At 39.1% G+C, this 21,469-nt stretch overlaps 1 protein-coding gene across 1 annotated transcript in view; it reads right to left on the minus strand.

Annotated features, from left to right (window-relative positions):
• The window catches only part of LOC126088898 (protein TAPT1 homolog), a 141,114-nt gene that overhangs the window by 58,364 nt on the left and 61,281 nt on the right, over positions 1-21,469 (minus strand). The window contains exons 6-7 of the mRNA XM_049906869.1: positions 18,337-18,434; positions 17,957-18,107 (exon numbers count right to left, since the gene is read on the minus strand). Coding sequence (XP_049762826.1) covers positions 17,957-18,107; positions 18,337-18,434 — 249 coding nt within the window. The remainder of the gene's footprint in view (positions 1-17,956; positions 18,108-18,336; positions 18,435-21,469) is intronic.

Consider the following 21,469-nt stretch of genomic DNA (forward strand, 5'->3'; position numbering starts at 1 on the left):
GGCACCCGCATGGCTCACTCCTATGCCAACCTGTTTATGGGCCACAAAGGGGAGAGCTTCCTGCCCTCCCTAAACGTCAAAATCCTAACCTGGTTCAGGTACACTGGCGATATCTTCATGATCTAGACTCAGGGCCAAGACACCCTATCTTCGTTCCTTCACAACCTCATCAACTTCTCTCCCACCCACTCCATCTGGTCCTCCTCGAACCAGTGTGCCACATTCCTAGACATTGACCTCCCCCTCTCTGATGGCTCCATCCACACCTCTGTTGACATTAAACCCACCAGCCATAAAGATTACTTGCATTTTGACAGCTGTCATCTCTTTCACACCAAAAAAAATCCCTCCCTTACAGCCTGGTCACCTGGGGATGGTGTATCTGCAGTGACAAAAATTCCTTTACCCAGTATGCTGAGGGCCTCACCAAGCCCTGCCATTTCCCCTCACACCCCAAATTCTCCCACCACCCCCAAAAAACCAGTCACAATGGAGTGCCCCCTTTGACACCCAATACCACCTCAGACTGTAACAAGTGAACCACTTCCTTCACCAGGGCTTTGATTACCTGTCATCATGGCCTGAAATGAAGGACATCCTACCTGGCTGGTGTTCCACTGCCCACACAACCTCCAGAACATCCTAGTTCATCCCTATGCCATTCCCAATCCCAACCCCTTGCCACAAGGATCATACCCCTGTGGAAGACCCAGGTGCAAAACCTACCCAATCCACTCACACAGAACTTCTTATTCCAGTCCTGTTACAGGTTTATCCCACCCCATCAGGGGTCTGGCCACCTGTGAAAGCAGCCATGCCATTTACCAGCTCTGCTGCAGTCATTGCACAGTTTTTTATACTGGTATGAATACAAACCAGCGGTCCACCAGGATGAATGACCACTTCCAAACTGTGGCCAAGACCAAAGTAGACCACGCTGTGGCACAAATGCAGCTGAGCACAACTTGCTCGATTTCAATGGCTGCTTCACTATCCGAGCTATCTGTTTTCTCCCCTCCATCACCAGCTTTTCTGAACTGTACAGAGGGAGTTATCCTTACAACATATTCTCTGCTCCATAAATATCTAGGCCTAAGCCTGCAGTAACATACTGTCCCCGTGCCCAGTTTCTGTCCCTTCTGTCCTATCACCTCTTACTCATTCTCATCTTCTACACACTTTGCTTGCCACCCTCTGCCAATGGACCCATACATCTTTCTCCAATCCTCTCCTTTTTCACTCAGTTTTATCCACCTCCCTGCCCCACAACCGCCTGACAATGCGCCTGTTGGCATTCTACATCCTACACACTCCGCCGAACAGCGCTCCTCTCTTCCTCCACCCATATACTGCTATCACTGCCCCTTCTCTTCCCCTTTCCCTTCCCCTTCCCCCTCCCCTTCCCCTTCCTCTCCAGATTGCTGCTTCTGTCTCACGTGATAGTTGCATTCTGGCCTGAGCTGCCAGAGTTGGTGGTCATGTGTGTATGTGAGGTGTGCTTGCTTTTATGAATGAATGGTGAGCGTTTCTCTTTTTCCAATGAAGGCTGTAGCTTATGTGTAGGTGTCTTTTAATTGTGCCTGTCTGCAACTTAGTGTGTTATCTTTACAGTAAGTAGTAATCTATCTTTTCCTACATTGTTGATATTCCTACCTGGAGTTTCCACTAGTGCAATTAAGACACACATGCTATCTGCTTTGCTTGTGACCCACATTCTTTCACTTCAGGTCAGTTCGAGCATTTCTGCCAGTGTCTGACTGACATTTGAGCTACTTCTTCCATGAGTAGAAATGCACACATTACTAGTGATGCTTCCTCTTGCCCCTCCATGCCGAAGAAATCTCATAAGCTTACTCATGGAGGTTCTGAAGTGCCTGGGCAATGCTTTGGCACATACACAAGTTATCCAAATGACTTAAAAAAGATTTTCATCTTGTAAAAGTACTTTGAAAATGTAGATAAAATGATCTAACATGAAAAGGAAACTAAAAATGATTGTTTAAATATATACATATGTAATCTGCACAATCAGCTTTTTTCCCAAGTTTCACCGAACCATTGAATACTAACACCATGCCAGTGGCTATAATTCATCTACGTGCTCCTGCACTAAGCTAAAAGTTTCAAGTTCCTCACTGAGAAATGATACTACTGCTTCATTATCTAGTTTACTGAACATATAAATCTTTCTCCTTCACTTAATTGTCCTTTATACTTTGGTAATTGTTTTTGCTACAACTGCCTCATGGACACAGTCGGAATGCACAATACACATGAATGGGTGCAGGTGATCAGACAGGATGCTTATGTACATGTCACCTATCAGAGTCGTATCTAGATGTATCAGGGGTTCCATATCATTCCAACTGCTCCCATGCCACACCATGAAGAGCCTCCACCAGCTTGAACAGTCCCCTGCTGACATGTGGGGTCCATGGATTCATGAGATTGTCTCCATATAAGTACACGTCCATCTGCTTGATACAATTTGAAATGAGATTCGTCCGACAGGGCAACATGTTTCCAGTCATCAACAGTCCAATGTCGGTCTTGATGGGCCCAGGTGAGGTGCAAATCTTTGTGTCATGCAGTCATTAAGGGTACACAAGTGAGCCTTCAGCTCCGAAAGGCCATATGGATGATGTTTCATTGAATGTTCACACATTGATGCTTGGTGATAGTCCAGCATTGAAATCTGCATCAATCTGCAGAAGGGTTGCACTTCTGTCATGCTCAACAATTCTCTTCAGTCTTCATTGGTCCTGATCTTGCAGGATCTTTTTCTGGCCACAGCAATGTCAGAGATTTGATGTTTCGACAAATTCCTGATATTCACGGTACACTCGTGATATGGTCGTTGGGAAAATCCCAACTTCATTGCTATCTCGGAGATCCTGTGTCCCATGGCTCGTTCGTCCACTATGACACAACTTTCAAATTCCCTTAAATTGCCTGCCATTGTAGCAGCAGTAACCAATCTAACAACTGCGCCAGACAATTGTTGTCTTATATACCGATAAGCGTTGCCAACTCCAGCACCTTATTGTGCCTGTAAACATATCTCTGTACTTGAATACAGATGCCTATATCAGTTTCTTTGGTGCTTCAGTGTAGCTCATTACTCACACGAAGTGTTGAGCGCTACTGACAGGGGATTTCAAATTTATTCCGTATTTCTAGATTTCCAGAAGACCTTTGACACTGTACCACACGAACGGCTTGTAGTGAAATTGTATGCTTATGAAATATAGTCTCAGTTATGAGATTGGATTCGTGCTTTCCTGTCAGAGAGGTCACAATTCATAGTAATTGACAGAAAGGCATAGAGTAAAACAGATATGATTTCTGGCATTCCCCAAGATAGTGCTATAGGCCATCTGCTGTTCCTTATCTATATAAACAATTTAGGAGACAATCTGAGCAGCCACCTTCGGTTGTTTGCTGATGATGCTATCGTTTATCGTCTAGTAAACTCATTTGAAGATCAAAACAAATTGCAAAATGATTTAGAAAAGGTATCTAAATGGTGAAAAAATGGGCAACTGACCCTAAATAATGAAAAGTGTGAGGTCATCCACATGAGTGCTACAAGGAATCCATTAAATTTCAGTTACACGATAAATCAGTCTAATCTAAAGGTCATAAATTCAACTAAATACCTAGGAATTACAATTACGAACAACTTAAATTGGAAAGAACACACAGAAAATGTTGTGGGGAAGGCAAACCAAAGACTGCATTTTACTGGCAGAACACGTAGAAAACAGATCCGCTAAAGAGACTGCCTATACTATGCTTGTCCGTCCTCTTTTGGAGAACTGCTGTGCGATCTGGGATCCTTACCCGCTAGGATTCACAGAGTATCTCAAGAAAGTCCAAAGAAGAGCAGCACATTTTGTATTATCACAAAATAGGGGAGAGTGTGTCACAGACGTGACACAGAATTTGGGATGGAAAGGACACCATTAAAAGAAAGGCGTTATCTGTTGCGGCAGAATCTTCTCATGAAATTTCAATCACCAACTTCCTTCTCCACATGCAAAAATATTTTATTGATGCCAACCCACATAAGGAGAAATGATCATCATAATTAAATTAGGGAATCCAGAGCTCACACAGAAAGATATAGGTGTTTGTTTTTTCCACGTGCTGTTTGAGATTGGAATAATAGAGAATTATTATAAAGGTGGTTCGATGAACCCCCTGCCAGGCTCTTAAGTGTATCCATGGTGATGTAGATGTAGAGAAGGAGAACAAAAATTTAATGATTCTACTTGTCTCTTAGCATTTCTGACTGTACTATATGTACAGCCAGCATCATAATCAGCACCATTTGCCGAGTTATACATGGGTCAGTATATGCTATCCACAAGACAGTTGCCAATTTTGCACACTTACTTTGGATTATAACATGAAATATAGTCATTTATCACCACATAATATGTTTTTCCACTAATCATGGTCCTATCTCTGGTACTGACCCACACACTATATGAAGTAATGTCTAGCAATTCTCAGAATTAAAACTGCATAGTGATAGAAACAGACATATTCATATATACAGCATCCAATCTTTAGTCAGAATAAGATGAAGCACTTCTGAAAATACTTTTGAGAAAGAAAAGAAGCTACTGTCAAGAATTATCAGATCACAAACACTTAATCTGAGTGTTGATAAGCATAAATGACTACATTCCACACAGACTTCATTCCTTGCATTATGGCGAATCCATTCACTGAAATGACATTCTGTAAATTTCTAATAACTGTTTTGCCTTAAAGTCGCCAGTTGTGATTACAATGAAATCAGACAATGCATAACAAATACTGCAATATTTCAGGGTGTTGTCTGTTGTGTATCTTTAAGAAGTGGCAGATTACAACAACAACAACAAAAAAACTGTAATGTGGACAAAAGCACATGCACATGCGAATGACTGAAAGATGTGTGGTGGAGTTGAAATGCAGTGTTAACGTGATGGAATTTCAGAGATGCATTTCAAATGTTTATGAAGAAAGCAGTGCTGGTTACAGGGATACAACAGATAAACCACAGGATAGAGATAAAGGAAGGAAAATTACAGTTTAACATTCCACTGAAAATGATGCCATTAAGAGACAGAACAAGCTCATATTGTGTGAAGGATAAGGAATAATATTGGCTGTGTCCTTTTAAAAGGAACTGCTCCAGTATTTGCCTTAAGTAACTTAGGGAAACCACTAATAACATAAAGCTTGATAGCCAAACAGGAATTTAAACCAGTGTCCTTCCAAACATCTGTGCTACCTTGCTTAGTCACAGGTGTCAAGGAGGACACACACACACACACACACTCTCTCTCTCTCCCTCTCTCTCTCTCTCTCTCCCCCAGACAGACACACACACACACACACACACACACACACACACACACACACACACACTTATTGCATGTTCAGGACCTCTTCAGGAGTTGTCTAGCAGACACAATTTTAGCTTGTTTATAGGGTCAAAGATTTTCATGGCTGAATAGCTCACTCCTTCTTGTGCCATACTTATGCTGAGCGATGAATGGTGTAAATAATTTTTTACTTCTGATATTTTATTTATGAATGTTGTCATTGTTTTTAAATTGTGATTAACAGCTAACAACAAACTTTGTAAGGGAATAAATGTGTTACTGAGAGGCTGTTGTCCATACATGCAAATGTTTAAAGAGCTGTTTACAAGAGGTGCTACAGGGGACATCATATATTATGCACATAACACACTTCTGTACAACAAATGTGTTCTTCCTCACTGATGAATTACACCAGAATATGATGCCATAAATCGGAAATGGAAGACAACATGTTGACTTTTCACCTCCAAAATCTGATATTATCCACAAAGCAAAACTAGCGCAGCTTAGATATTTAAGAAGATTTGACTTCCAGTTCAGGTTCTTATCAATATAAATACCTAAGAACTTAACATATTTTGTTTCAGTTATTGATACTATCCACATGCATTACTCTTAATGATGTGGTTAGGAAATGTGTAGTACAGAACTGCATGTATCGTGTCCTGCCTAAGTAAAGTGACAGTCCATTCGCAGAGAGCCATTTTCAGGATGCTATTTACACTGTCAAGTGTGTAAGGTTTATTCACTAAACTTGATTACAATAATGGAATTGAAAAAAAAAAAATTATTTCTGCTTCTTTGATATCAGAAAAATGTGCGCAACCCCCCCCCCCCCCTCCCCCTCCTCACACACACACACACACACACACACACACACACACACACACACACACACACACACCTCTGTGCAGTTATTATTTTATTGTTCCAACTGAACACACCATGCTTGGACTGCAGTTCGTCAGGTAGACTGGGTTGAGGGATTGCGACGAGTGGGGTGTTTAAATGGAGCAAAGAGACAGAAGGCAGGAGCAGGGGTTGGGGTTGGGGTTGGGGTTGGGGAAGGGTGGCTGATAGTTTGGAGGGAGGCAGCAGGTGCATGGGATAAGAATGTAGGAGGAAGAAGAGGCAACAGACGCACGGGATAGGAATGCAAAATATGGACACCACCATTGGCACACGATGACAATGACATGGAGAAGTGGATTGGGAGAGGGTGACAGGACAATGGAAACGGAGGTTATTGGACAAAGGGTGAGAGGCCTGTGTGTTAGTGGACATTGAAACCAGGAGGATTACAGGAACAAATGAGGTGTTGCAATGGTAACTCCCATCAACATAGTTCAGAAAAGCCAGTGCTAGGGGAAGGATCCAGATGGCAAAGGTTGTGAAACACCCACTGAACTCAAACATGTTGTGCTTAGCAGTGTGTTCTGCAACTAGGTGTTCAACCCTACTGCTGGCCACAGTTCATTAATGGTCATTCATTATGGTGGACAGTTGGCTGTGGTCATACCCACAAAAAAATCTGTCCGGAAATTGCAATAGAGCTGATATATGGCATGGCTACTTTCAAGTCTTGTACCTGTGTCTTCCACATGAAAATAACCCCTGCCGTAAGGGCTTAGGAATGAAAATGGCGTAGGAAGGGACCAGGATGTTGTGTAAGCTGGGTGGGTGACAGAAATCCCTTTAGGAGAGATAGGATGCATTGTGGAAAGGAAGTCCCTCATTTCCAGGGAAGACGATAGACACGTGACGCCCTGTGGCAAAGGACATGGTTTGGTTGCTACAGTCTGAGATAATACTGAGTGATGTCGGGATGTTCCTTTGCAGCTGGTTCGGGGGGAATGGTAGAAGTCTCCAGGCTAGGTTTGAGGGTAGTACTTGTTTGAGAAGGCCTTTGTGAGACCTTCAGTGCCCTGGGTAAGAGAATTCTCATCACTGCAAATACACAGTCCACGGGTGACCAGATTATGTGGAAGTGATTTTTGATGTGGAAGAGATGACAGCTGTCAAAATACAACTTCTTATGATGTTTAGTGGGGCTGATATGGACGGAGGTACAGATGGAGTATGGACGGAGCCATCAGAGAGATGGAGGTCAATGTCCAGCAAGGCAGAACATCACATCATTTATACATAACAAGATCAGGCATAATAATCATCGCTGTGGTACACTGATAGTGATTATGCTCTATCCTGAAGATGCTGTTTTGTTGTGCACACTCCATGAGGTCCTTAATGCAATTCTCTGCATCCTTTTAGTTAGTTAAGATGAAAAACAATTGCCAGCAAGAGTTCTGATATCATCATATTTAAGCTGCTCCAGGAGAATACTGCAATCTGCACAATCGAACGATTTTGACAATCCGCATAAAATACCAGTTGGCAATATCTTCTGCAGTACCTTTGAGGATGATATAAACTGTGACACTGATCATTAATTATTAATATCTGTCTTACTATCTTTCTTGTAAGGGGGTCTGACAACAGAATATTTCAGTGTGTCAGGAAATATCCCCTTTGATAGTATGTATTGCATATGAAAACTGAATACATTGCATGTATGTGAAGAATAGGTTTGTAATATTTTAGCTGAAATATCATTAACTTCGTGAGAGTTTTTGGATTTGAGGGAGCTAATTACACTCTTAATTTCTTTGGCAGAGCATAGAGTAACAGCATGTGGCAATAGCACTGCTTTTTGCCTGTATTCTGTTACTTTAGCCCCTTGTCAATTTTAAGAACTACTCCTAGAAAGTGAGTACTAAATACATTGGCTCTCTGAATGTTATGATTTATTATTTGTCTCTTTTTCTTCAATGACCAAGTCCCCAAGCTCCTTAACTGATTTCACATTTTCCTTTTAAACAATTGCCCACATTGATTTAATTTTATTATCTGAATAATTAATTCTACACAAGATTTTCTTCTAATTTTTAATCACTTGCCTTATGAGAGTACAGTATTTTTTTATAATATGAGATAAGACCTTTTTCTTTGTTTGTGTTAGGCATTTCATATCATTTTCTTTTCCTTGTACATGATATTTTGATTTCTTTGGTAATTCAAAATTTTTTCATGACTTATTAGTGGCATAATTTATTGTTATTGCAACAGCCGTTCAAAATCGATACAAATCCATCTATAAATTTAAATCTGAAATTAACATCTGCCCATCCCTACAGTTATCTTCCTGTAAGGCTGCCTTGAAACTTTCTGTTATTTGTTAAGCAATTACTCTTTTCTCCATTCCCCACTTAGGTGTAATCAGGAATGTTATTTAATATGGTTACTGCGTCATGTTCAGAGATGCCATTCACTACTGGATCAACATTTATATAATTTAACACTAATTGAATTTTCCACCTTTGCTTGGCAGAACACAATAATAGTAATAAATAGAAAAAACTTCCAAATGTTCTGTAAAATTATATTTATTTGGTCACAAACTGACTTCCAGCTTCTTAGGCCATCCTCAGGTGACAACTGAATGTCGCAAGCATTGATTAATGATGTGTGACTAAAGTAGATATTATTTACACAAAAGCTACAGAAATGATTACGTGTAGATTACATGTATCTTTTGTATCCTCTGTGTAAATATATCTGTGTAAGTCACACATCGTTTTATCTGTGTTTGTGACATTCAATTGTCACTGGGCAGTATAACATATCACTTCAATGAAGTGATATGTTGCACAAGCATTTTCGGAACTGATGAATGATGATTGTCAATATAAAAAGTTTATTTTTGTAATGAATTACATACGCTACTGTTTGGCTACAAGTTTGGTTTATGCACATGTATCATGAGATGGATGGACACAGCATATCTACCGGCCGGGAAGATGATAAATGTAGTACCACGTTTGTGGTACCTGCTAGTCAAGAAGTTTATTCCACGTTGTCGCTTCCTTCCCTGGAGATATGGTGTGCTCCATAGAGGAAGAGTGGCTGCGACAAGCCTATGACATCATAGGGACAAGAGGAAACTTTTATGTGGATACAGTCAACTGAAATCTGTTAAATGAGATTTTTGGACTTTGTCCTTATGAATGTTTTTCAAATGCTCCAAATACTGTAACAGCTTTGTAATACACAGTCAAGAGTACAATATAAGAGACGTGGTTAATGAGAAGCCTCGCATTTATTTTGAGAGCTGGATGTCAGATTTGTACTCTTAACTTCCAGCAGTAACTGCAGCACTTTGAGAAAAGAAGTTCAATCAGAACAGTTTGGTGAGTGTGCTGAAATAAGGGTGAGCAATATTAAATAACAGGAAGTCTTATCCCCTGTTCAGACTTTACTTCACCACCCGATATCACAGTCAAGAACCAGTGGGACATTGCAACCTGAAACTGGTTCATAACCAAAGAAATATACTTTAACAGAACATTAGGAAGTGTTTTCCCTACTTAATATTACTGATGTCATTAACTATATGTTCATCTATAAATGTGTTGTCCATTTGCAGCCATAATGTTATTCACTGATGGGTCTTCCTGCAGGCATTACAAGCAGTCACAGACTACGGACGACTGAAGTTCCGAACTGATGAAACTACTCCCAACATGTCCATGCAACAACAATTTGTCTGCATTATTGTCTAACCTTGAAGACACATTTATTCCACCAATATCATCAATGAAACATGACCTAACCAACAGTCTGAATGCCCAATCAAACTGTGAAGTTCTAGTTGAGTGTAAAAAGATACTCATCTACACCAAAGAAATTTACACGGCCATACCGACCATAACCACCAAGAGTGGACAAGGAGAATTCGGAGTCAACTGCCATGAACAGCCACAACCCATCCATAAAGGTAGGTGTATAGGTACAGCTAAAGCAGTCCAAGAAGGTAAGCTCAGTCATCCTCCCATCACACAGTACTTCAGTCAGTTGTCAGAGGAGACCTCGGTGTTCCCTTGTATCTAATATTAGGAACTGAAGAGACATTGGATTGGGAAAGAAAGCACGTCACACTATAGATATGCTGAATGGCCAACGGTAGATTGAAGCTGACGAGGCTGAATTGGTGAAGACTGCTTTTCATGAAACCTGAAGTACTCTGTGAGTTACATTGTTTGATCTGTGCACTGCTATAGCCACTTTGAACACAAGATGGACAACTCGTTTTGATATCTTACATGGACAATACGTCTTTGGTGCCTAGATGAAGTTATTGCCTTCCTGAACATATTTGAAGAGTATCTAAGTCATCTGATAACTACACTGATAGGTGTCATAGATGCAAGTCTTTGCTTGAATTTGAGAAATGTCTCTTCACCACCCAAGAATAAACATCTTGCTGTACCTAGTTAAAAGAAATGGAGTTCATCCCGATCCAGGCAAAGTAGCAGCCATAACATATTTTCCAATTTCTCAGTACATGTGTGATGAGAGGCTCCCTCAGAACAAGTTGCTACTACAGACACATCATAAAGGATTTCAGTTGTACAGCATAATTACAAGAAATTCAGCAGGGACAAACCACATTTCCTTGGGGTGAAGGGGCAAGCAACGTCTTTGTGTTTCCTCGATGAGGTGCTGACATCTTCACCAGTTTTAGCACTTCTCGACAAGAATGCCAAAATGGAACAACACACTGAAATATGACAGGTGCTGTTCTGGTGCAAATCCAAGAAGGTGCCATTAAAAGAGTGAATAAGATGCCATTAAAAGAGTGAAACCAAAAACAAGTGTGCACACCCACCCACACACACACACACACACACACACACACACAATACTCTTCTACTCTGATTAAAATTACTCAACACACACACACACACAATACTCTTCTACTCTGATTAAAATTACTCTATGAGTGAGAGAGAGTGCCTTGTCATCGTTTGGACCATAGATAAGTTCCAATTTTATTTTACAACAGGCCACCCTCTATTGTGACTGGCTACCATTAATTGGGTACTGATTGATACTTCAATAATGCAATATCATATGAGTATAAAAAATGGATCCAAACACAAGGATGCCAAGTGCCTTTAGCAGAAACCATCTGAGGAGCATTACAGCATTAGTGTACACCAGTCAGTGCTGCACTAATGAACATAGCTACTGCACAAAAGGAACATCCAACAGAGGCCTTATGTAACTAACAATATGTCACCGGAAAAGTCAGATCGACAGATGGAACAAACATGGTATAAAATAAATTGTGACCCAATGGAAAGAATATTGTCAAATTGACACTCAACATTCCAGTTCATTACCATCAGACATACTGAAATATTTTCTTGACCAAACTTCTACTAATCTGCCAGACATTATGTAAGCTGCTGTACAGAATTTCAACATTGGAACCATGTGCCTCAGTTACTTCCAGAACATCTAGTACCAATTCCTCCAGCAGTAGTCCCATTTCACAGAAATGTAATTGAAGTGTCAATGGAAATCAATGGATAATGGTGTATACTCATTATCTCACCCACTAAGCTGTCACCAAGGGTTTACTAATGGCTGAAACTCTGGAAATCACCATGTTTCTTGTACAAGACATAATTCTCAAGCACAGAGCCCAAGCCCACATGCAATGATACCTTACTGTGTAGAAGCGTTTCAGTCAAGATTGGTATCAGAAGTATTTTCAAAGCAACATTCTCTACAAATGTCAACCACCTGCAAATGAACGGCCTCAGTGAACATTTTAATAAGATGCTGGCAGATTGCTCTTTTGATGTATGTTATCACTGAACAGGGAGACTGCTTGTTCTGACATACACACACAATACATGCAATAGACTACAGGTTTCGTGTAATTTTTACTGATAGGAAGTCACGGAGCTGAAACAATGAGTGGATACTTTGTATTTATTTCAGCCTGACAATGGTCAGGATGATTATATTTAAAAGCTCATCACTGGAACTGAAGAAATAAACAGCTGGCATGCATACGGAGCTAGGTCACTGACTCTGCACTTTGTAATGCCAAAAACTAATCTGTAACCTATGACCTAGGTGATCTAATAAGGATTCTTATAACTGTGTGGAACAGTGGTTCATGCCATATCCTATATTGTTTGTCAGACATCACCAATGAAGTGAAGACATCTATGCCCCTCACGTGAAGTCATATCATAGTCCTGACGCACAGATTGATGATATGGGCTTCTGATACAAGGAACATGAAGACCTGCTTAACCTGTCCAATGAATGCAAAGCCTTAATGGAGATAATTCTGTTTAAGTGTTGCAGTGACCATGAGGACATTGTAATGGTACTTTAATTACGTAACCATTACGGCACCTCACCTGAACCTCTCGATACCAGTAATATTCTACTGTGTTTCTTTAAAGTAGTTGACATATTTCTGAGACAACATTCAGATTTGATTTCATTAATGTAGAAGTACTTTGATTCATCGATATGTTTATATTGCAATGATATTATTCTTGTGTGTATTTTTTCTTTTGTCACTATGATTTTTGACGTACTTGTAACTCTGATTTTTGGGCGCGTAAGCGATTATTAGTTAGTTAGATTTAGAGAGTCAGACCTTGAGAAAGTCAAGTCTCGGACGTCATGTTGGAAAGACGCATATTGTAGCCAGTTAATAAAATGTGAACTTTAACAGTGAGGAAGACGTTTTCAAGTGTGTTTTGCATTGTGAAGTGATGTTGTGTGTGCTACGCGATATTGCAGCAACAGTAATAAAAAAGAAGTGTAACTTAAATTCGGAGTGCCGATTACTTTTTTACATCACCATTGTCCTGCAAAAGTGTAATCTTCAAGAATGGTTTGTGAAGCGCATCTACAAAACTTTTGAATATCGCAGAATAAAACCTTGGCCTCTTTGTATCCGAGCTTGGAATCACCACCACCTAGATTTTCGACGATTGAGCCATGATTTTACAACGAGACCAGCGTGGGAAACACAAAAAAATGAGTGCCTAGTTTATTTATTATTACATGAAATGACTTTATTAACTGTGTTCTAATGACACCTGCCACATAATAACTTTGTTGTTGCCCGAAAATGCAGTATTTAGCAGCGTGAGCAACACCATAATCACTATTAAATTTTGACCTTTGTTGTGGTAGGGTTGTTAGAACGTGTCACGTTTAGAATACAAACATTTACTCATACATAGGACCACAGACTATGTCCAGATACAGGAACATATAGTCCACTCCAAAACAGTAAGTCACTGTTTTGCAAGGAGGGGAGCAATGTCACATAGTGTGGAAGGAAGGGAGGAAGGAAGAAAGATTAAAATTTAATGTCTCACTGACAGCAGGGTCACTAGAGATGGAGTACAAGCTTAGATCATGAAAGGATGGGGAAGGAAACTAGCCATGCCCTTCCAAAGGAACCACACCAGTATTTGCCTTGGGCAATTTAGGAAAATTACAGAAAACCTAGTTCTAAATGGCTGGATGGGGAATGGAACCGTCATCCTCCCAAGTGCGAATCCAGCGTGCTAACTACTACAACACCATGCTTAATCACATCTTGTACAGTCTCTGTCATGGTTTAGCAATTATAGTCACTTGCTGGTAAAATGAAGGCCTCCGGTTTGATTCCTGCCTCTTGCAGTTAATTATCATTTAACATTCCTAGTTTCTGTAAGCTTCTGGTACCTGCTTATTTATGGGCATAACATGGAACATAATGTGGGATCCTACAAAAGATTGATACTGAGCCCAATCTTGTTTTCCAGCTGTCTAAATAATTTTGTAACAGTTTTAAAGGGCAGTTCAAAAACTGTAATGTTTGCTGATTGACAAAAGCCTACTAATTAAGAGTCTGAACTTAACCTTGGGAGAGAGAACTTAGACGATATGTAAACAGGCCTGCTACTGGTTTAAAGGTGTTGCTGTTGTTGTTGTTGTTGTTGTTGCCTTCAGTTCGAAGGCTGGGTTGATGCAGCTCTCTATGCTATGCTATTCTGTGAAAGCCTCTTCAGCTCTAAGTAACTACTGCAACCTACTTCCTTCTGAACCTGTTTCTGTATTCATCTCTTGTTCTCCCTCTACAATTTGTACCCACCATGTCTTCCTCCACTATTAGATTGGTGATCCCTTGATGTCTCAGAATTTGCCCTATCAACAGATCCCTTCTTCTACTCAGGTTGTGACACAAATTTTATTTTCTCCCCAATTCCATTCAGTACCTCCTCATTAGTTACAGCTACAGATCTAACCTTCTGTATTCTTCTGTAGCACCACATTTCAAAAGCTTCTATTCCTCTCTTGTCTAAACTGTTTATCGCCCATGTTTCACTTTTACACATGGCTACACTCCAGACAAATACTTTCAGAAAAGACTTAATGACACTTAAATCTACATTTGATGTTAACAAACTTCTATTCTTGAGAAACGCTTTTCTTGCCATTGCCAGTATAAATTTTATATCCTCTCTACTTCGGCTATCATCAGTTATTTTGCTGCCCAAACAGCCTCTTTAATTTGATTACATTCCATTATCCTCATTTTGCTTTTGTTGATATACATTTTATATCCTCCTTTCAAGATACTATCTACTCTGTTCAACTGCTCTTCAAAGTCCCTTGCTGTCTCTGACAGAATTATAATGTCATAAGCAAACCTCAAAGGTTTTATTTCTTCTCCCTGGATTTTAATTCCTACTCCAAATTTTTCTTTTGTTTCCTTTACTGCTTGCTCAATCTGCAAATTGAACAACATAATGGATAGACTACAATACCATATCACACCGTTCTCTACCACTGCTTCCCCTTCATGCCCCTTGACTCTAATTACTGCAACCTGGTTTCTGTACAAGTTGTAAATAGCCTTTTGCTCCCTGTATTTTCCCCTTGCTGCCATCAGGATTTCAAAGAGAGTATTCCATCAATCCCAAAGAAAGCAGGTGTTGACAGATGTGAAAATTACCGAACTATCAGTTTAATAAGTCATGGCTGCAAAATACTAACGCGAATTCTTTACAGACGAATGGAAAAACTAGTAGAAGCCGACCTTGGTGAAGATCAGTTTGGATTCCGTAGAAATATTGGAACACGTGAGGCAATACTGACCCTACGACTTATCTTAGAAGAAAGATTAAGGAAAGACAAACCTACGTTTCTGGCATTTGTAGACTTAGAGAAAGCTTTTGACAATGTTGACTGAAATACTCTCTTTCAGATTCTGAAGGTGGCAGGGGTAAAATACAGGGAACGAAAGGCTATTTACAATTTGTACAGAAACAAAATGGCAGTTATAAGAGTTGAGGGGCATGAAAGGGAAGCAGTGGTTGGGAAGGGAGTCAGACATGGTTGTAGCCTCTCCCCGATGTTATTCAATCTGTATATTGAGCAAGCAGTGAAGGAAACAAAAGAAAAATTCGGAGTAGGTATTAAAATCCATGGAGAAGAAATAAAAACCTTGAGGTTCGCCGATGACATTGTAATTCTGTCAGAGACAGCAAAGGACATAGAAGAGCAGTTGAATGGAATGGAAAGCTTCTTGAAAGGGGGATATAAGATGAACATCAACAAAAGCAAAACGAGGATAATGGAATGTAGTCGAATTAAGTCGGGAGATGCTGAGGGTATTCGATTAAGAAATGAGAGACTTACAGTAGTAAAGGAGTTTTGCTATTTGGGGAGCAAAATAACTGATGATGGTCGAAGTAGAGAGGATACAAAATGTAGACTGGCAATGGCAAGGAAAGCGTTTCTGAAGAAGAGTAATTTGTTAACATCGAGTATAGATTTAAGTGTCAGGAAGTCGTTTCTGAAAGTATTTGTATGGCATGTAGCCATGTATGGAAGTGAAACATGGACGATAAATAGTTTGGACAAGAAGAGAATAGAAGCTTCCGAAATGTGGTGCTACAGAAGAATGCTGAAGATTAAATGGGTAGATCACATAACTAATGACGAGGTATTGAATAGAATTGGGGAGAAGAGGAGTTTGTGGCACAACTTGACAAGAAGAAGGGACTGGTTGGTAGGACATGTTCTGAGGCATCAAGGGATCACAAATTTAGCATTGGAGGGCAGCGTGGAGGGTAAAAATCATAGGGGGAGACCAAGAGATGAATACACTAAGCAGATTCAGAAGGATGTAGGTTGCAGTAAGTACTGGGAGATGAAGAAGCTTGCACAGGATAGAGTAGCATGGAGAGCTGCATCAAACCAGTCTCAGGACTGAAGACCACAACAACAACAACAACAACAACATAATAAAAATCAGTTGCAGATGAACTACTACTGCACAATCACAACATAAGAGACAAATACAGTTTTTGAGTGGACCTTGTCTGCCATTCTGAATCAAGGTGTGTACACTCGTGAGAAGACATTCAAAAAGCTCCCAGTTCACCTTTTATACAGAGTGTCTGGATGCTTGAATTCAGGGATTCAAAAATTTTGTTATCTACATAAGTAGATGTTCATTGTAAAGCTGCATGACAAGTGGTAATGTACCATAAACAGGACTACGTATTTACAAATGCAGTTAAGTATTTTCTTTGAAAAATATCATTGTGATCAAGTACATATTAAACCACCAATAGCAGGTACAGAACAGTTATACAGTTTAAATGAGGAGACACCTGTTTTCAAAGCAATAGCTTTCTTTCTAATTTAATTGATTAAATCCAGTTAGTATTATATTTAGTAGTGTAATTTTGTATGACTGTTAATAAAAGGTACAGATTAAGTTTCTGTGATTACCTTGTCTTTTGTCCATGTATACCTTGACTCATTCCACATTATGGAAGGTTATCCTTCCTGATGGATCTACAGAACACAATGGATAAATAATGAAAAAAATATTGATGTGTGCACAAACAAGAACACATTCTGTTGAGATAGACTGTTCAGCTCCACGTGTTCTTTCATGTGCACTCAGTACACATCATTTCTGGTGAAGTGTTAATACTTGACATACCTGCTCTCATAACTGGTATTTGATTCTGGATAATATAAAACGATATTTTCTAAGAAATTTCAGTAATCCCCATAGAAACCAATGGGGGCACTACTTGTGATTGTTATGGATAACAAAAGGTCAGATGTGTTGACAGTAGTTGATATTTTGTGACAGGCTGAAGCATAGAGAAAATTGCTTTTGCGGTCAGAAATATACAATGCATCTGCTTTCACAAATGATGAGAGTACCTAGCACAGTAACTTTATAAACATGTAAGATATTTGCCGTCACACCAGCGAATAATGCACGTGTTCAAGAAGTAGCGACAAGTGTTCACAAGTGTGCTGTTACGTGAAGTAGATAAATATCATGCTTTGCAACAGAGAAAACCAAAACTTATTTTTTCAGAAAGTCTTTTGCAAGATGGGTGCTCAAAAACATACCATTTGGTCACAAGCAGATATTCCTACTGGTCTGAAAATGAACCAGAATTAATGTACAATATGTTCTACAAACTTCTCAATGTGTAACAAGCATTCTGGTTCCTCTTCATCCCAGCACAATGAGCCATCAAATTAGTAAGTGACAAATGAACTATGCCTAACCCATTTTTAGTTATTAGGTAATGACTGTGGCAATTCTTTCAATATTATACGTTCCTTTCAAACAACTAGAAAAATATATAGAAAAAATAAGAACACATTACCTTCTTTCCAGGAGTACTCCTTCATAGTCTGCAGTACTACAATAAATAACAGCACAAATAAATGGAAACGTTCACGGACATCACTACACGACACTTGGAACAGATTATTTTTATCAAATTTCTTGAAGACACTTCCCTTCAATTCAACAAACTGAAAAAAAATTGTTTAAGTAAGACACAAAAATTTTTTTCAGCTTAGATTTAACACCACTTTCACTTAATGGTACACTGTTCTATGGTTAACAGTAAAACAAAATTTCATTTCATTATGGAACATAACTGAAGACAGAACCATTACCATTTACCATTTCCAATTTTGGCTGTGAACTACCCGTCAATTTTAGTCATAAAATTATCAGTTAATAATGAATTGCACTTACATTATTTGACATCATAATTGTTAATAGAGCTTTATTGTTGGAGTTTATAGCTACATTGAGAGTTGTAGCTTGAAACAGCACAAGTAAGCTGTGTAATACTGCTATAAGTCAAGGAGTAACAACACAAAAATTTTCCTTAACAGTTTCTCTCCACAGATACAAATATAAATGTTACAACATATACTCTTTTTAAATTTTTTGCAACTTTTCTGAAGAGTTTATCAAGAAATTAAAACACTTCACTTGACGATTGTACATGTGAAAGCATTCATCATATGTTCTATGCCCCTTGAGTGCTGATGATAAACCAGGTGCAGTTGAGAATTAGCAGCACTAATTAATTCAACACTAGGAAATAAAGGAGAAGAGAAGGAATAAAAATTAAGATTTTACATACCACTGACAACAAGGACATCAAACAGAGCAAAAGTTGGACAACAATATGCAAGAACTTGCCAATGGACTTTTCAAAGAAAACTTCTCAAACATCCACAAAGAAATTCATGAAAACTATGGAAATTTTAAATTATTACAGCTGTAAAGGAATTTGAGCCCTGCTCCTCTAAAATGTGAATCAAATATCTCATCCACTGTTCTGCCTCAGTCAGTACAAACGACTACCAAACCAGATGGATCTAATACACACTAAAACACTAAATTGTTAGAATCTTTACTTTTATGTTCATAATTATCGTAATAAAGGAAAAATGTTTAAGGGTTCAGTGTAAACTATTATGCCATGGTATTTTCAAAATGTCTTTTTTATAGAAACTCTTTATAATGCATTTTCAGGATAATCCTCATTTATTGCTCCATTTCAGTTACACATTTTTAATTAGATTATATGTTTTGATCACTCAGGATTATCTTCAGAGCTAAGTAATTGTGTCAGCAACCTGTCTTATCTGCTTTAAGAAGAGCAGTACTCTGATATATGGTTCTGAGCACATAAGACAGGTGGTTGATGCAACTACTGACCCCCATATGAACTTGAAGCCTTTAGTTATGGTATGCACAAACATGTGGTGTTGTCATGAGAACAATTACTGAACCATAGGCAACAATGAAGAATGGGAAAAGGACAACGTCTGATAGCAAGTGTGCTAAGTAAACCAGTTGTTGAACTATGTTAATGTGCAATAATGCTACAGAAGCATGGGACAAACTACAAGCAGCACGATTTGAACATAGCAGCATGCAATGCTTAACAGGCTAATTGAATAACCCCCCCCCCATGTCTGACATGACAAAACGGAAGATATTAGCACACATGCTGCTACGCTGCAGAAGTTATTTATAGATCTATATGATGAAGTAGCAAAACATGAAAAGAATGCATTGTCTGAAGGAATATTAAATGGTCAAGTCATGCCTATGCTGGGAATGGAATACGAAAATTTAAAGATCTATGGCACACAATATCGTCAGAACGCCAGAGTTTGAATTTCCTCACTGGATTGAATGAACAAAATACAATGCAATCTATTGCATCCGTTGTTTCTAACACATGAAAGAGAACAAAACAATAATTGAAAGAAGATGACAAAAGAAAGAGCAGATTAAAAATGTCTATGTAATAAGTGCAAAAAAACTAGGGGACTGGGGAGCAGACAACACTAACATGTGGCAAAAGGAGAAGATAAGCAGAACTGCTGCATTTACTTCATGCATCACATGTGCATCAACTGGAAACTACATTGCTGAAAATAAATGGTATAGAGGCAGTGGTGCTATGAAGTATATCACTTTAAACATAATGTAAATTGACACACAAAAAAAATCTCTTCACCTAGTGGCAGCAGGGGAACACATACAAAAAAGTATTTAACTTCCACATGCTTTCAGAGCCAGTGGATCCTCCTCCTGCCGGAAAAGTTGAAGGGGAAAAATTTACGTTATAATATCAACACTTCAAATAAACAGTACTTTCAAATTTAAAGAAAAACAGCAATCACAAAATCCATCACTTATTGGAACAGATCTACATTTTGACTGTCACATAGTCATCATTGGTGTGATTAGTAAAGCATTGACACTGATACATGACACAAAAATTGAGTTTTATGTCAGTCACATAAGGTCTGTGTCATTTATCAGTTTTTATTCTCTGGCACGTTGGTATCCAAGTCACTCTTTGGTAATTGTACCGATAATGACAACATAATAGTCACAATCTAGATATGTTCCAATAAATGATGGATTTTGTGACCCATTGCTGGCTTTTAAATCTGAATACTCACTGAGAATCTAATGGATTCCAACTTAGTTAAAACAGCATTCTGTTTTGTAAACAAAAATTTGATATTCTTGAAGTCGTTTCATTGGGAACACGAGGACTAATATGGGTGCATTTTATCAATAAATGGTTAATATTGACATCCTCTGAAAGATTCCAGGTGTACCACAAAAGATTTGGTGATCAAAATAACCAACACATGAAGAATATCTAGAAGAAACTTGATATCAATTTAGAACATTACAAGAATGAATTTTTCAATGGTTGTACATTATAAAAAAAGCACAGAAAACCATTCAAACAACTAAAACATCATTCCACAGTTGCTAGCAAACTAAGTCATGGAGCTGTCACTGGCCCAATGACTACAGAATCATTTGGAGGTGCTAAATATTAATTATGTTTTAAAGCTAATTACAGTAAATTCTGTCAAATTTTCTTTCTGAAACACAAATATGAAACCACATGACGCACTTAAAAGATTTTTAAATGAAGCACTTGCCCGCGAAAGGCAAGGGTCCCGAGTTCGAGTCTCGGTCAGGCACACAGTTTAACCTGCCAGGAAGTTTCATATCAGCGCACACTCCGCTGCAGAGTGAAAATCTCATTCTGGAAACATCCCCCAGGCTGTGGCTAAGCCATGTCTCCGCTATATCCTTTCTTTCAGGAGTGCTAGTTCTGCAAGGTTCGCAGGAGAGCTTCTGTAAAGTTTGGAAGGTAGGAGACGAGATACTGACAGAAGTAAAGCTGTGAGTACCGGGCATGAGTCGTGCTTCGGTAGCTCAGTTGGTAGAGCACTTGCCCGCGAAAGGCAAGGGTCCCGAGTTCGAGTCTCGGTCGGGCACACAGTTTTAATCTGCCAGGAAGTTTCATATCAGCGCACACTCCGCTGCAGAG

This window comes from Schistocerca cancellata, chromosome 1, assembly GCF_023864275.1.
Source record: "Schistocerca cancellata isolate TAMUIC-IGC-003103 chromosome 1, iqSchCanc2.1, whole genome shotgun sequence".
Taxonomy (NCBI): domain Eukaryota; kingdom Metazoa; phylum Arthropoda; class Insecta; order Orthoptera; family Acrididae; genus Schistocerca; species Schistocerca cancellata.